The sequence below is a fragment of the Podospora pseudopauciseta genome, chromosome 6 (genome assembly GCF_035222475.1).
Source record: "Podospora pseudopauciseta strain CBS 411.78 chromosome 6, whole genome shotgun sequence".
NCBI lineage: Eukaryota > Fungi > Ascomycota > Sordariomycetes > Sordariales > Podosporaceae > Podospora > Podospora pseudopauciseta.
The window spans coordinates 2828463-2843562 of NC_085895.1; the positions used below are offsets into that span (position 1 = coordinate 2828463).

At 54.1% G+C, this 15100-nt stretch overlaps 5 protein-coding genes across 5 annotated transcripts; 3 read left to right on the top strand and 2 right to left on the bottom strand.

The window, feature by feature from the left end:
- The first annotated feature begins 43 nt into the window (after positions 1 to 43).
- QC763_606630 (uncharacterized protein) lies at positions 44 to 3036 on the top strand. The gene is made up of 2 exons (XM_062914499.1): positions 44 to 466; positions 521 to 3036. The coding sequence occupies exons 1-2, from the start codon at positions 368 to 370 to the stop codon at positions 2624 to 2626; spliced, it is 2205 nt and encodes a 734-aa protein (XP_062763177.1). The 5' UTR covers positions 44 to 367; the 3' UTR covers positions 2627 to 3036.
- A 2847-nt stretch (positions 3037 to 5883) lies between these two features.
- QC763_606640 (uncharacterized protein) lies at positions 5884 to 7539 on the top strand (the record flags this gene model as incomplete). The annotated part of the gene is made up of 1 exon (XM_062914500.1): positions 5884 to 7539. One exon carries the CDS (start codon positions 5884 to 5886, stop codon positions 7537 to 7539), a length of 1656 nt encoding a protein of 551 aa, XP_062763178.1.
- An 840-nt stretch (positions 7540 to 8379) lies between these two features.
- QC763_606650 (uncharacterized protein) lies at positions 8380 to 10391 on the bottom strand. Its single transcript, XM_062914501.1, has 2 exons — positions 9319 to 10391; positions 8380 to 9259 (listed from the first exon to the last, which is right to left on the bottom strand). Exons 1-2 carry the CDS (start codon positions 9750 to 9752, stop codon positions 8659 to 8661), a joined length of 1035 nt encoding a protein of 344 aa, XP_062763179.1. The 5' UTR covers positions 9753 to 10391; the 3' UTR covers positions 8380 to 8658.
- A 3-nt stretch (positions 10392 to 10394) lies between these two features.
- QC763_606660 (uncharacterized protein) lies at positions 10395 to 11982 on the top strand (the record flags this gene model as incomplete). The annotated part of the gene is made up of 4 exons (XM_062914502.1): positions 10395 to 10742; positions 10811 to 11138; positions 11206 to 11749; positions 11809 to 11982. Exons 2-4 carry the CDS (start codon positions 11050 to 11052, stop codon positions 11980 to 11982), a joined length of 807 nt encoding a protein of 268 aa, XP_062763180.1. The 5' UTR covers positions 10395 to 10742; positions 10811 to 11049.
- A 281-nt stretch (positions 11983 to 12263) lies between these two features.
- Positions 12264 to 15042, bottom strand: QC763_606670 (uncharacterized protein). Its single transcript, XM_062914503.1, has 9 exons — positions 14508 to 15042; positions 14428 to 14449; positions 14347 to 14373; positions 14217 to 14281; positions 14016 to 14157; positions 13904 to 13956; positions 13776 to 13850; positions 13508 to 13716; positions 12264 to 13454 (listed from the first exon to the last, which is right to left on the bottom strand). Exons 1-9 carry the CDS (start codon positions 14720 to 14722, stop codon positions 12607 to 12609), a joined length of 1656 nt encoding a protein of 551 aa, XP_062763181.1. The 5' UTR covers positions 14723 to 15042; the 3' UTR covers positions 12264 to 12606.
- Between the last annotated feature and the right edge of the window lie 58 nt (positions 15043 to 15100).

A 15100-nucleotide genomic window follows, 5' to 3' on the forward strand; every position in this document is an offset into this window, starting at 1 on the left:
GTCCGTGCGCGTTACTTGCCGGCGTTCTCTGAACTTTTTTGGATCCAGACTTTTTTTGCGTGGCCATCAGAGAACCTTTGCGACTTCATCAGAGGTTTTGAACAGTCTTTTCTCTGGTCGGAATAGGATATTTGGTTCATCTCTTCTTTTTTTTCTATCTTATAAGATCAGACTCTTTTCACGTCGAAATATCTTCTCTCTCTACCATCTCGATATCATCGCCCTCACGACTTTCTTATCGCACCTGAGTCGCCTTATCGAGTATTGATCGATCGGAAAGCCTGTGAAGCCACTTCACCCAGAACTACAGCATCCTACATACTTCCCACCTCTTTTCACCACATTTTCCATTCTGGGAGTACAAAGCATGGAAGGGTCCTCTATGCAGATCCCCGGCCTCAATCTTGGCCAGGGGCAAGCTGAGGAGAAGCCAGCCAGTGAGGTGACGCAAAACACTCCTGGCGTTGTAAGTTTTTCTCTTCAGACTTTCACAGTACAATTGGCTAATGTTGCTCTGCAGTCGGAAAAGCAGCAGGAGAATCTATCTCCAGTGGTTGAGGCCTCTGCTCGCCCGGATGAGGGCATGGATCTCGATGTCCAAGAACCTGTCATCACCAACCAAACAGAAACCAGCACAAAAAAAGTGGTGTCTGTTGATGCTCAAATGAAGGCCACAGATCTTGATGTCCCAGGCAGCCCAGACGTTACTGACGCGCTTGAGGCTGCTCTTGCCGCCGAGAATGATGTCAAAGACATGGTGGCTAAAGCCCAGGAGTCTGTTACTGCTCCAGCGACTGTCACTACAACGGAGAGCAATGTCAATGTCAAGGACACAGTCATGGCTACAACACAGGAGACTGATATTACAGAGACCATCAGAAATACGACAAACGAGACTCCCGTCCAAGATGGAGAGCAAGAGGAGGGCGAGCACCCAGAGTGGGAGATCGACTCTTCACCCTATGAGTCCTCAAGCTCCGATTCTTCAGATGATGACTCAGATGATGAAGACTATCCAATTCTCGGCGTCGAGGAAACCGCCCGGATGTTGATGGCTCTCGAGCATGATGGTGATGTGAACGGGTCTCGAGGCGTTAGGGAGCCAATCCGATCCAAAAACGAGAAGCCTGAAGAGGTGATCCCCAAGCCTGATGTTCAAATTCTCCCCGAGGATAAGATTGAGCTTTTGGGTCAGATTCAGTTCATTGTCGAGACCAATCTTGTCATCCAATCCTGCAAGTCCGCTGCAGAGCAGGTTCTAGACACCGGCACTGTACTGTGCAAGGAAGACCGCACCGTCATTGGTGCCCTGGCTGATGTGTTAGGCAACGTCAGAGATCCCAAGTATACGGTGGGCTTCCCTAATGAAGAGGAGATCAAAGAGCTTGGGCTGGAAGTTGGAATGCCCATCTTCTTCTCAACGAGGCATGCCAACTCTGTTTTCACCAAGCCGCTTATGCAAGCGAAGTACACGGATGCGAGCAACGTGCACGATGAAGAGCTTGCTCCCGAAGAGATGGAGTTCTCCGACGACGAGAAGGAACAAGAGTACAAGCGAAACAATAAGCTGCAGAAGCGAACGAACCGCGAGAAAAAGCTCGGGATTGAACCAGGAACTGGTCGCGGTGGCGGTCGCGGCGGAAAGTGTGGTGGTCGAGGCGGAGGTTCAGGCTGGGGCGCCCAACATGCTCCTAGCCCCTCCGTTGCGACAACAGCTACGCTCGATTATGATGACGACGATGGGCCTTACCGTCCATTGGCCAGACCCCCTGGATTTGGTTTACCTCCCAGGCCCCCGAGTCCGGCTCGCGACCAGCTGAACTTCAATCAGCATGGTGGTTTCGACAATCGAGGCCGTGACGATAACCGTGGTTATGATGGCTTCCGTGATCGAGGAAACAGCCGTGGCAGGGGCGGCTTCAGAGGCAATTTCCGCGGTCGCGACAACGAAGGGGGTGCTCGCGGCTTTGGTCATGGGAGACATTCGTCTGTCTCGACTGATGTCTCCACCGCAACATCCGCAACTCTGCCAGCTTTCTCCGCCAGCGGCAGCCCTTCTCCCTACAGCTTACATGTCCGCCCTCCATTCCCACCCGTTCCAGCTCCTACCCAAGGCGCCTGGCCCGGCATGCCAGCTATTCCTTTCCCCCCTCCGCCGCACGGTTATTCAGCTGCTCAGCAGGCACCGCGTCCACCCATTCCCGGACAGCCGCAGCCTCCTACGGGTGGGTTCACGTTTAACTATCCCGCCTGGCCGCAGGCTCAAACCCAGGCCCAGGGGCAGGGGTACGGTTATGCTCCAGCGGCTCCATCCCCAACCCCTCCCCAACAGCAGACTGGGTACACTCAGCCGCCGAACTGGGCCGGCGCAGCCGCGATTCTTCATAATTTGGCCCAGGGTGCCTACGGGCAACAGGCTCAGCAACAGGCTCAGCAACAGGCTCCGCAGCAGGCTCAACAGCAGGCTCAACAGAGCTATCAAGGTCAGTCTGCTTATCATCCCCAGCAGGGCTACCAAGGTCAAGCTGGTCACCAGGCCCAGCAGAATGGAGGTCAGCAGCAGGCTCAGACGCAAGCTCAGCAGCAAGCTCCGCAACAGCAACAGAATCAGTACTGGCAGCATTAGGTACGTGCCATTCACTATGCTAGGCTTCTGAGCGAGCAAAACGTGGCCAACGGCCAGCAAGGCTCGACTGACAGTCAGGAAGGATCGGCGAACGACCGATCCGAGTCTCGACGTGATGCCTAGCTGATCGAACGAGCGCCTCCTTTGTTGGTTGTCGAGGGTTAGGACGTGGTATGGAGGTTGGCTCATCGTCTTTGAGCAAGTGCTCCACGACAAAATATGGGTTTCTCTTTGGAACTCGGCGGAGCGATTGCCGACTTACACCAATAGTCGATTTTTGCTCAAGTTATGAGCGCGTGTGGAACGCACAAGATAGACCTGGCGGATGAGTCGTCTACCATGGGTTTTTTTTTTCCCCAGCATTTTTTTTATTGCTAGACTCGGGAATTTCGAGCCATAGGGATACCACCCGTCGAGTGGTTAGTGTGTACAGCAGAGGTGGAGGGGGAGGATTTCTTGTTTGCATAGTGTAGCAAGGATGGATGGGCGGATGAGCCGGGTGCATCATGGTGTTTCGGTTTAGCAAGAAGGCACTGTCTATGGGATGTAGGACTACTTGTTATAATGATACCAGCACAGAGGTAGACAAAATGAAGAGTATTGTAAAACAAACCAGACCGTCTCATAAAGGTTGATGGATTAGTGGATTGGAGATCAGGTTGTGAGCAGGTTCGGGACGGTAGCGTATTGCTTCGCCGCTGAGGGTGGCAAGTTGGAGGTGAAATACACCGAGCTTGATGCTCCCGTGACAGTTGCATTTTGTTTTACGCCGTGATGGCTTTGCGGCGAGGCATAGAGGCGTGGAAAGGAGCTGCTGGGTTTGCCGTGATTCCCCGTTTCCGCGTCATGGATCACCTAGGTACGGTCTACAATTCGGATCAGATATTGATCACTTGGCTTATTGATGCATAATATTGATGTGGGTAGTTGTTCAAAATTCCAGGTTTATGGCCCATCGTTGGCGATGCATAATTCTCATTTGGGGAGTTCCAATATCTTGGACATTCAAGCATCGGAATAACCGTCAATGGAAGGAAGATCAACCATGGCAAACCTTGATGAACCATCGAAGCGTTGTGTTCTCATCGCGTTGATGCATTTTCTCAAGACAGATATCACCATTGATGGTCACAGCTTCAACACCAACCCCATGCTGTTCGGATCTCGGAATGGCGTCACCTTTCAATCTTATCTCATCTTCCCCGCGGCTTTACCGCCCTACAAATGGAGAAAGACAAGGCCCTCAGGGTCGCAGGTCGCCGACCCGGCCGGTGCTCTCGGGCTCGGCGGCCGAGACAAGAAACGGGGGGACCCTGAAAGTGCTCCGCTGATCGCGCGTGGAGAAAGAGGATTGAACGGCGCGGAAAAGGTGAAACGTTAGCGGCCGGCCCACACCAACAGTCCACTATCAACGACCACCACCCATCAAAAATTCCGAGATGGGAATTGATAAGACAACCACAACAGGAGACAAGATCGCGGCGCAGTCTGGAGGGAAGCCAGTGCGGAAGAATTTTTTTTTTTTTTTTTTTTTTTAAAAAAAAAAAAAAAAAAAAACAGGTCAAGTTCTTGTTGGCCTTAAGGATCAAAGTGATCAACTTGCAGGTGGTTATGTAAAATTGTGCATATGAGGAGGGAAATGGTTGATCAATTGCCTAGAATGAGAGGGTGCATGAGGCCCGTTGTTATGTAGTAATATAGTAGGGGTGTTGGTTAGCAGTGGTGGGTTGGTTTGCGGCGTGGAACGGAGTGAATAATTTCTTGGGTGTTTGGTGAGGCGTAAAAGGGTCAGCAGCAGGAAGAAAGCTGAGAATAGAAATTCCGATGGTGTTTGGGACCTGATGGACTGGAGAGGAAACTCAGCCACGGGGATTTGGTGAGAGGATGGACAGAGAGGGCGAGGAGAGAGAAAGGTCAAAAGTGGTGATGCAACAGCAGACAGGCGCTCCATTCTCACCTTCATCGTCTGCTTGGCCTGCGTGTGACGAGCGAGTCGCCTGTGTTGCCCTCACCCACCCAGTTGTGTGTTTGGAATGCAAACACCCATCGGGATCTCGCATGGGCGGCAGGATGGTGGCAGCAACAGCAGCAGCAGCACAACACGTGGTGGGTAAAAACGAAACAACACACACACACACACACACACACACACACACACACACACAGCAAAAGGAATTCTCGAAAGAAGAATGGAAGCCTTTTCCACGAGGCATCAAGAGACGGCGAACGACAGCGGCCAGTTGGTGGGGGGCGGCGTTTTTGGCTGATGCCAAAATAGTCCTAGCGGATCAAGGCGAGCAGTTGGGCTCCACCTCGAAATACCCCGGCGGGCAGTTTTTACCAGCCAATGGCATCCCTGCCGACAATCTCGCTTCAGGGGTTGATCTGCGGCCCGCCAATCAGGAAAATGCGGTTCCTGAAAGGTTGGACGGGTCCATGCGTTGGGGTAGGGGAAGAAGAAACAAGCAGCGAGAGCTCGTGGAGCTTGATGATCCAGAGGTGGTTTGGATGAAACGAAACATTATCGAATGGTTTTACCGTGATACGAGCAGATCGGAAGAGAATAGAGAGAAGGGATGGGAAAACAGGAAAACGGCGCAGTGTAGCGACGATCCCAAGAAGGGGGGACAAGGGGAGGCACAGCAAACTGCAACTCGTTCGACCCTTCCCTTTTGCATCGCTGTTACCCTGTAAGCTCACGGCTTGGCCTCACACACAGCCTGCGTTCCTTTCGAGCATCTCGCTGATCCCGGTCACCCCTCCCCATTCCCAGCGACACCGTTCAACAGTACCACCACCTTGCTGCTCTTGGGCTGGTCTTGGCTGCCATTCTGACTGCAGTTGCCTTCTCCTCTTTCCCTCTCGCCCTCCCTTCTCCTGCATCCCCCATTCTCGCTTTTCGTCCTACCACCTCACCGTCTCTGTCCACCAGACATCGCCGTCCTGTTGTCGCCGGGCATGCTGTCGTGGATGTTGTGAATCCTGACCATGATGCGCAGAGATTGACGCCAGCGAACGCTCACCTCTTCTTCTTTTCACCCGCCCTCTACCTTCCCTTGCAAGAGACTCTCTGTTTGCTACCGACCCCTTCATTCTCTTCCCGTTGCCGTGTTCCCGAACCAGTTTGACAAAGGACGCCAACACCATCTCCGGGACATTGCGATCCCATCTTTATTTATTATTATCTAGAACAGACGCTCATGATTCGGACGAGAAGTTGAAGTTTACCAGAGATACCCCGTGCGACGACAGCTACGATGACAGCACGAGAAAGGATGAGGAATGATGTGGTAGAGGTGGAGGCGGTCATTGCTGCGGCGCCGGCTACGAGGACAGCGGAGGAGAAGCCACTAAAGACACCACATATCGAGCTGCGAGGCCTGGAGGGGAGACAGGAAGCGATATTACCTGACCAGATCGACCCAGTGACCAACGCCCCCAACGACAGAATCATCATCGACAATTCGCCAGTGACCTCAACCCTCGTGGCACCTAGCGTCACCCCGGAGGTGTCAACCTCTCGAGGCACGCCATCATCCAGACCGACACAGGATACGAACACCAACACTGGCAACGCCGACGAAGGCGTAAGCGTCGCGGTCAAAGCTGGCATCGCAATGGGTGTCCTCGCCGGCGTGCTAGTGCTCTTCGTGGTGGTCTGGTTGATAATGAGCATGCGCAAGAAGAAGCAAGCCCGCAGACGCCAGCAGATCGAGGACGATGAAAAGATACACGGACCTTTCTCCGACAGCGCAGCCATATCGAGAAGCCCGCCCGCTGCTGCTGCCCCCAGCGCGGCTCCCAGACTGAGCCTCCGTCCGGTTTCTCAACTGTGGCAGAACTTGGCTCCTAGCGGGCACCCCGAGCGGAGGGCTTCTAGGGGTATCCAACTCACCGTCAACCCCGCCGGCCCGTCTCATTCCCCGACAAACTCTCTGTCGCCGTTGAATCGTCCTAACCAAGGGGGTTCAGCTTGGGAGCGCCACAGGATGCAGTCTACCACCCCCACCGGGGACAACCGCCCTGGCACCCAAGGGAGCGTTTACTCCCTCAATCCCTTCCACGACAGCCACTCCACCAGGAACTACAACAACGAACCCGTCAGCCCGGTGTCTACCCTCGCGCCAGAGTTCCCTGCCGTCCCGAGCAAAAACCGCTCTCCAACACCAGAGCCAGTATCCCCAATAGATCAGGACACTGACCTCCCCGATTTTGGCGCCGGCTCCAAGCCTCTAACCCGCAAGACGTCCATCAACCACCACAATAAGGGGTTGCCCAAACCACTGGACCTGACGAAGCCACCGTCCCCGTTATACGCCCCCGGCCCGGCATCCCCAGCAGGAACAGAATACAGCATGCACTCCATGTCCCCCTCAACTATGGTCCCCTCCTCCACATCAGCAGCCGAAATCGCCGCTGCCGGCGGGCCCCAAAACTCAACTGTGCATCGTGTCCAGCTCGATTTCAAGCCCACTCTCGAGGACGAATTAGGTCTCAAGGCGGGACAGCTGGTGCGGTTGCTGCACGAGTATGATGACGGCTGGGCGCTTTGTATTAGGCTTGATCGGTCGCAGCAGGGGGTTGTGCCGAGGACTTGCTTGTCTACCCGGCCGGTGAAGCCCAGGCCGGCGCAGAACGGGCCGAGGGTTGTGCCCCAGGGGGGGTATAATAGGGGTGGGAATGGGATTAACACGGGGGGGTTTCCATCCCCGCCGGGGCAGCAACACAATGGGGGTTGGCAGAGCGCGGAGAGGTCCGAGAGCCCGGGGAGTTTTTACTCGACGAACCAGGGGTTCAGTCCCAGTCCGGGGGGTGGTGGGAGTGGTGGGATTGGAACGATGAGGGGGCAAGGGGGGGGCGAGTATGAGATGCAGATGGGGGGGTTGAGCCCGGCGCCCGGGCAGGCTTATTAGGGGGGCTTTGTCTGCGGGGAGGGGAGGATGATGAGGTATGTACCTGGTTGGCATGGCCCGAGGGGTTGGGGTTTGAGTTTGAGATGCCGATGGGGAGGAGGGTGAGGGGGGGATATAGGAGGTTTCCGGCGAGGCCTAGGGAGAGGAGGAGGGGGTCGAGGTTGCCACCACGGCCGTGAATGGAGGTGCTTTGCGATGGGTGCAGTGTTGTCGTTGGCAGCAGGACCGCATCATGTGAGAAACACAAATGACGATGGGGAAGGGAATGACAGGAGGAGAGGGGGGCTGGCTGTATCTTGATCCACGCAACGGTGTAAATGCCTTGCTCAAGTTATGGGTTTTCGGAGGGTGGGGTGTTTTATGTATCTGGTTCTGGGAAGGGAGTTGATGGCGTTAAGGGGGACCTTGGTGTGGCATTTTTTCATGTTTTTGGGTGGGGATGAATTTTTTTTCATTTTTTTTTTGTTTTTTTTTTTTAAAAAAAAAACCGGGGATCTTCAAGTCACTCATTTGCGACCTTTTCTCTATTGGAGAAAGGTATTTTTTGGAAGCTTTTTTTGGACCTTGTTATGGAACTATGCTATGGACCTTTTCTCTTTTGGACCTTTTCTGTTTTGGTGGATACCTAACTACGACCTGCCCTTTGTGCGGGAAACGTACAAGCTTAAAGATATTCTTTTCCTTACTTTTGTGTGGCCTGTTGATGGCTTTTTTGTTTTGTTGAATACTGGTTGGGAGTGTTCTTTGATGATCCAAGGGGGATGGGGGGCGATCAGAGTTGTACATTGGCGTGTTGTTACAGTAGTACACGATGGGAGTTGTAGAATACAAGAGTTGTACCAAGACTTGACTGGATTTGAGGTTTTTCTTCCCGCCAAAAATGATATGATGTCTAATCATGCTTCATGTCAACAGTACCTAGCACACAACTCTAGCTAGACGCTTGAGCTTGATCCGCCGAGCCCCCACATTCTGGCAATTTCAAGAAAAATACGCCCTCCTGCTTCTGGGCCAAGAGAGGACCAGCTGTTTATACGAGTCCGGAATATAGCTTCTTCCAGTAACCTAGATAGAAAATGCCCATGGTTAGTTTTCCTCAAAACGCTTTTCGCTGAAACATCATGGGCCCCTCAACCCCGAAGCCATCAGATGCACTCGCCAATTATTCGGTCTCGGTCCCCTCTCAACCACAAACGGTGCGCCCTCCAGGGTCTCGTTCTCAAAAAAGTGGTGGCTGGGCAGTCCACGCTTTGGCTTGAGGGGCAGGTCCGGGAGGGCCAAGACAAACTGGTTCCTGTCCTTGACCTTGACGTTGAAGAGCTTGGCAAAGAAGCGGGTTTCGCTCATGCGCTTGTGCCAGTCCCGGAGGTCCCTCGTGTGGAACCAGATGTGGAGGCTGTGCAGGTTGGGCAGGAGGGCGAGCTGGTCGCAGACGCGCTGCCAGGGGTTGGAGTGCATCGTGATGCCGGGGTGGGAGTCCTCGCTGCGACCGTTGCTGCTGTTGCCGTGGCCAAAGGTAGGGTTGGGGCCTTCGTTTTCTTCCGAGGTTGGGAAGTAGAGCTCGGTCATGAGCTGGGTGGTGAGGATGCAGATTTCGAGGGAGCGGATGGGGAGCTTTTCGGGGTTGCCGCCGTAGAGGGAGAGCCATCCGTGTGCTTCGAGGAGGTCGGTGAAGACGAAGGTGGTGTTGGCGACGAGGGAGGGGAGGGCTTCGCGGTACCTGGTGGCGTGGACTGTTAGTTTAGGGGACTGCGGGGATCAGTGGTGAGGGTCACATACATCCTCTTACACACCAGCATGGGGTTCATGAAGCCGCTGGGCCCGGCATGTCCGACATTCTCCTCTTTCCACGAGTCGTTGGGGTTTTGGGCCCTGTGCCATTTGGCTGTCGACTGCTCGCAGCACCAGTGATAACACCATTCTGACTTCAACCGCTTCACCCAGTAGTACTCCTCCTGCGATCCTCTGGCGCTCTGGGTGAACTTCTCAAAACGAGTATCTCCAGTGGAGTAGTCTGCCACACAGGGAACATGAGACCACGTGTCGTTGTCCTTGTATATGTGTTGCCTTGAACCACTCTCGCTCCAGATGTCCTGGTAGATCAACTCCCGAATCTCCGGTGGCAGGAGGGAAAAGAACGGGGAGTCGTCCTGGGCTAAGGTGGTGGCCACCATGGTGTCCTGTGTCTGTTCTGGTGTCTCTTGTCGTCTCATGATGGGCCTTCAATTACAGGATATCTGCGAGCACAAGAACAACAAAAAGGAAAGAAACATGGGAGTAAGGTTACGTTGCGTTTTAAGTTCTGGGCCATGCCTGCCTTCACCGACCGCAGTTTTTCCCCCGCCTGCCACTCCTGCCTAACATCCGACTTACCTGGTAGCCTATCGACCGGTGCAGACGGAGGCAACCCAATTGGATGGCCAGATGTCACATCGGTACTCAGACGCAGCTCAGACGCATGGACTGGTGCATTCATGCGAGCTGTCAATCTTGACTGGCGCGGTTAAGCATGTGCTCTGTCAACCTCAACGTGGAGGACACGTGAACACGCGAAAACCTCCGTGGGAAGTGTGGTAGGTAGGGTAGCACTGGACAAAGTTTTTGCCATCTTGCCATGTGAAACGGAATCTGGTTTTCCGGGAAGGTCAGACAGCGGGAGGGAGACCAGAGGGAGGCCATCGTGATAAGCCTTATCGTGGTGGAATGCGGGGAAGGCTGGAGCTGAGCCGGCGTGCGTGCGGAGTGGGCAGGTGGGGTAAGCCCCGGGCCCGGACCTTGGCCCCCGCGTTGGGGGGGGGGTGGTTGATAACCTCTGGTCCTTCGGATCATGCCGGTCTTTCTGCGGAAGTCGAAACAAAATGTTTCGGAAGAAGTGACCAGGTTCACCGGACACCGCCGAAGAATGGGCCAACTCCCACGCTCCAGACTCGGAGACGGCCCCGAGCTGGGCCTCCTGTGGAGAGCTTGGCTTCCAGAAGATTCCCGTTTGACAAATCGACAGATCGGGGGGTTCTTCAGCCATGCCCCACTTTCACCCGATCCCGCTGGCCCTCATCAGGCAGGACCTCCCCGCCGTGGGGTGTGTCCGCTGCTTGCTTTGCTTGCTCCGGAGCCGCGATATCTTTCACCGTCGAGCTGGCCTTGTTAACTGTCTGCTTCTTGCTCGTGTTACATCCTGTGGGCAGGTGACCAAAACTGCAAAAGTAAGTTAACACATATCGTATTTCAAACCACGCCTCAACACCTAGTTAACAGGCCTCTCAACTTTCAGAAGGATGTAACTTGACAATAACTACACGATTTACTGACTTGCAATACTAGTTATTTTCCCCAGAACCTGTGTTACTACCAGCCTGACACCACCCTCAACTTTTGGCAACAACGCCCCAAACCTTTCGAGCTTGATCAGCCCTACAACAGCGCCCACCAGTACTTACAGAGCTACCTACCTATCCCCTTCCAGACCTTCCATTCGATCCCCAGCGACAACCGCAAAAGCCTAAACCCACCATGTCCAAATCCCAGCTCCTCCGCGAGGAAGGCAACCGCCACTTCCAAAAAGGCGAATACTCCCGCGCCGACGCGCTCTACTCCCAAGCGTACGCCCAGCTCACGGCCCATATCCACCCAACCCCCCCTTTCTTTCTAACCTTTCTCCCCCCTTAGCCTCAACCTCGACCCCACCAACCCAACCCTCTACACCAACCGCGCTATGGCCCGCCTCCGCCTCTCCCAATGGGACCTCGTAATCTCAGACTGCGAATCCTGCCTCGGCCTCTCCCCCGACAACCTCAAAGCGCACTACTACCTCTCCCAAGCCCACCTCGCCCTCCGCGCTTACTCGGACGCTCTCGAGCACGCGTACAAGGCGCACAAGCTGTGTGTGGCGGCGAATGATAAGTCTCTTGGGAACATCACCGCTCAGGTGTTAAAGTGTAAAAAAGAAAAGTGGGATTACGAGGAGAAGCGCCGGAGGAGGGAGACGGCTGATTTGGAAGAGGAGGTTCTGATGCTGTTAAGGAAGGAGAAGAAGGAGGCTGTTGTTCTCTCTGGGGAGGAGGTGGAGGAGCTGACGAGGGAGTGGGAGGAGAAGCTGAGGCGGGTGAGGGAGGTTTTTGAGAAGGCGAGGGAGAAGGAGGAACGGAGGAGGGAGGTGCCGGATTGGGCGGTGGATGATATTACTTTTGGGTTCATGGTTGATCCTGTTATTGTGAGTGCCGCACCGGGACAGATTGGGGGGTTTGACTGGGCTGACAAAGGGCACAACAGACCAAAACAGGCAAGTCGTACGAACGAGCTGCTATTTTGGAGCACTTGAGGAGGTCACAGACAGATCCTCTTACCAGGGAGCCGCTTCAGGCGAGCGAGCTCAGGCCAAACTTGGATTTGAAGCAGGCTTGTAGCGACTTTTTGGAGGAGAATGGATGGGCGGCTGATTGGTAGGCTCACCTGCTGGAGCTGCATATTTCTGGCTACGTTTCAAAGAGTTTCACATTCATTGCGGTTAGGGCGGTGGTGGTCTGCATTTTCTGGGAGGGCGAGCCAGGCGTTTCGCGGGAACCTCAGATTTGATACCTAGCAGTGGGGGGTGGGGGGTCATTTGCTTCTGGGTAGAGGTCAAGTACGTGTCGAATTAGCGATTCATGTATCTTTCTTTTTAAACTTTTGCTTGTATGTATACACGTCGTGTACAAAATAACTGACACTTCAAAAGTAACTTGACACGCCATGTTCATCGGGGTTATAAACCATGTCCGCCCACTGTTCTATATGCCCGCCCGAACCAGCACATCACAAACGCCAGCAGAGCAAATGAATGGTCGATACTTTGTCTATTGCCTAGGGAAAGAATAGGGATCGAGCTAGGCAGCCAGAATCGCTTTCCCTCCAGCCAAACCGCGACTCCTAACCCCGTTAAAAGATAACCCTTCCCTTATCCTCCACTGTGCAAAATGGAAGCTTTTGTCCTCTGCCCAAGCACATGATCATCTCCGCTAACAGGCTTTTGGTTAACCCCGTGAACGACAAAGAATCGATTTATTTTGTTTTCCTTCCCCTCTAGATTACTCAGTAAGAGCGACCAAACATGCAGAAAGACTCGGCAAGGCGACCACACTCTGGGTTCAAGCACTTGGTCTCACCCTTGACCAGACCCTCCGGCTGCTCAAAGGGAATGCAAAGTGACTTCATGCCCATAGATGGCACCTTCTGGCCGTCAGGGCCCTCGGGAAGATCCTCGCCACGAGTGAGCTCCTTGATTCTGTCCTCACAGGCGGGGACCAAGCAGCTGGGGATGATGACAACGTTCTTGGCATCGAGAGCGGGGACAACCTCGTCCCAGTTGGTGATCTTGACGCGATGCTCGCGGAAGGTCTTCTCAGCCTTGTTGTACATGTCTTGCTGGATGGTCTCGAGGAGCTCCGGGACCTTGGTGGTGAGCTCGCCAATGGGGATGGTGCCCTTCTCGCCGGTGTCACGGCGGGCGAAGGAGACAACGTCCTTGGCCGCATCCTTGGGACCGAACTCAAGTCTGACGGGAACGCCCTTCATCTCCCAGTCGTTGAACTTCCAGGCTGGGGTGTAGCCCTCGCGGGTGTCGATCTCGGTGCGAACGCCGGCCTTCTTGAGAATTGCCAGCAACTCATACATGCGGTCGAGATGCTTCTCCTTGTCCTCTGGGGTGGTCTTAGCCGTCAACCCAACGGGGATCAGGATGGCCTGGGTCTTGGCGATGCGTGGTGGGAGGACAAGACCCTTGTCATCACCGTGGATCATGACCATGACACCGATCACTCTCGTTGACAGACCCCAGCTGTTTTGCCAGACGTGAATCTTTTGGCCCTTGTTGGCGGGGTCTTCGACAGTGATGTCGAACATCTTGGAGAAGTTCTGGCCAAGGCAGTGACTTGTGGCACCTGATGTTACGTTAGTTGAACACATAGACACAGCTTGCTATCGATGTACGTACCCTGGATGCCTCTGCCATTGCTTGGGATGTAACCCTCAACGGTGGTGGTGTAGTAGCCACCGGCGAACTTTTCAGCCTCGGTCTTCTTGCCTCTGACGACTGGCACTGCGAGCAGTTGCTCGTAGATACCGGCATACAACTCGAGAATTTCCAGAACTTCCTTTCCTGCTTGCTCCTCTGACACGAAAGCAGTATGACCTTCTTGCCACCTTGAGAAGGGTTACAGGTCAGCATTGTGCAACTTGGTGCCACTTTATGAGATCCTTACATGAATTCTCTTGCGCGCAGGAAGGGCACTGTCTGCTTAGCCTCCCATCTCACAACTGATACCCACTGGTTGAGCCTTAAGCTTGGGGTTAGCAGTGCCGAGAATGTTTAGAATGAGTTTGAACTCACTTCAAGGGAAGATCACGATGACTCCTGATCCACTTGGAGTAGTAGGGATACATCTTTTCAGATCTCCGTCAGCATCTGATTGACCCAGCGTTGCGAGGAGCGCTCAACGTACCACCGCCTCGGAAGTTGGGCGAACGGCAACTGGCACTTCGAGGTCCTTCTCACCAGCCTTGGTGACCCACGCGAGTTCTGGGGCAAAGCCCTCAACGTGGTCCTTCTCCTTCTGCAGTGATGTAGAGCTGAGGAACATGGGGCTGCAATGTGGTGTTAGTAAGATTCGCAACCCGATGCCGGGACAGGGATGAAGACGAACAAGTTGCATTCCTCGACACCGGCAGCCTCAATGCGCTCATTAAACCATTTTCGGATAGTATTCCACTGCGCAACAGTCAGTCCCTCACCAAAAAGACAGGCTTGGCAAGCTGAGATAAGGGTTGACCCACGATGTACATGGTGTTTGGACGCATGACCTAAAAGCATATAAGTCAACTCTGTCGGAAGACTAGCCCTAGAACACAACGTACGAAGAAACCGCTGATCTCGGTGCTGCCCATGTGTTAGAACCATAGCTCTCACAGATAAGCTAAGGGACTTCAGCACTCACTAGTACTCCACCATCTCGGCCTTCTGGACAACTTCTTGATACCAGGCGCTGAAGTTCTCCCCCTTCTTGGCGGTAATACCAATAATGTCGTCCTTCTTGCTCTGGATGGGCAGGGCAGCCTGCTTGGCCGCCTTCTCAGCTTTCTGAGCTGCCATCTTCGCGGCCTTCTCAGCCTTCTTCAACGCCGACTTGGATTGTTCGGTCGAGTCGCCCATGGTGATGCCTTTTCGCCTGTTGAAGTGAACTGAGGTGAGTATAACGTTCAGAGGTCAAGATGGAGCCGCGTTTTTAAGGAAGAAAAAAAGGGCGTGACTCTCGACGGCGAGGTTGAGTCAATGCCGGTCTCAGGTGTCCAGACGGCTGGGCGTTTTCAGAGAGGTGGCTACCCCACCATGGAACGGATACCCCTCCTTCTGATAGCAACGGCGGGAACAGGCCCAGGCCCATAGACTTTTTAGCGGGGCATGCCAGTGACCCAGCCAATTACAGGGCTGCCTTGGAGCTCAAGACCGGGATGGGATTATCTGCACCTCCGATAAAAAGTTCCTGAGCTAGGAGCCCGCCTTGCAGGGCAACGACGAAAGAGAGCTCGA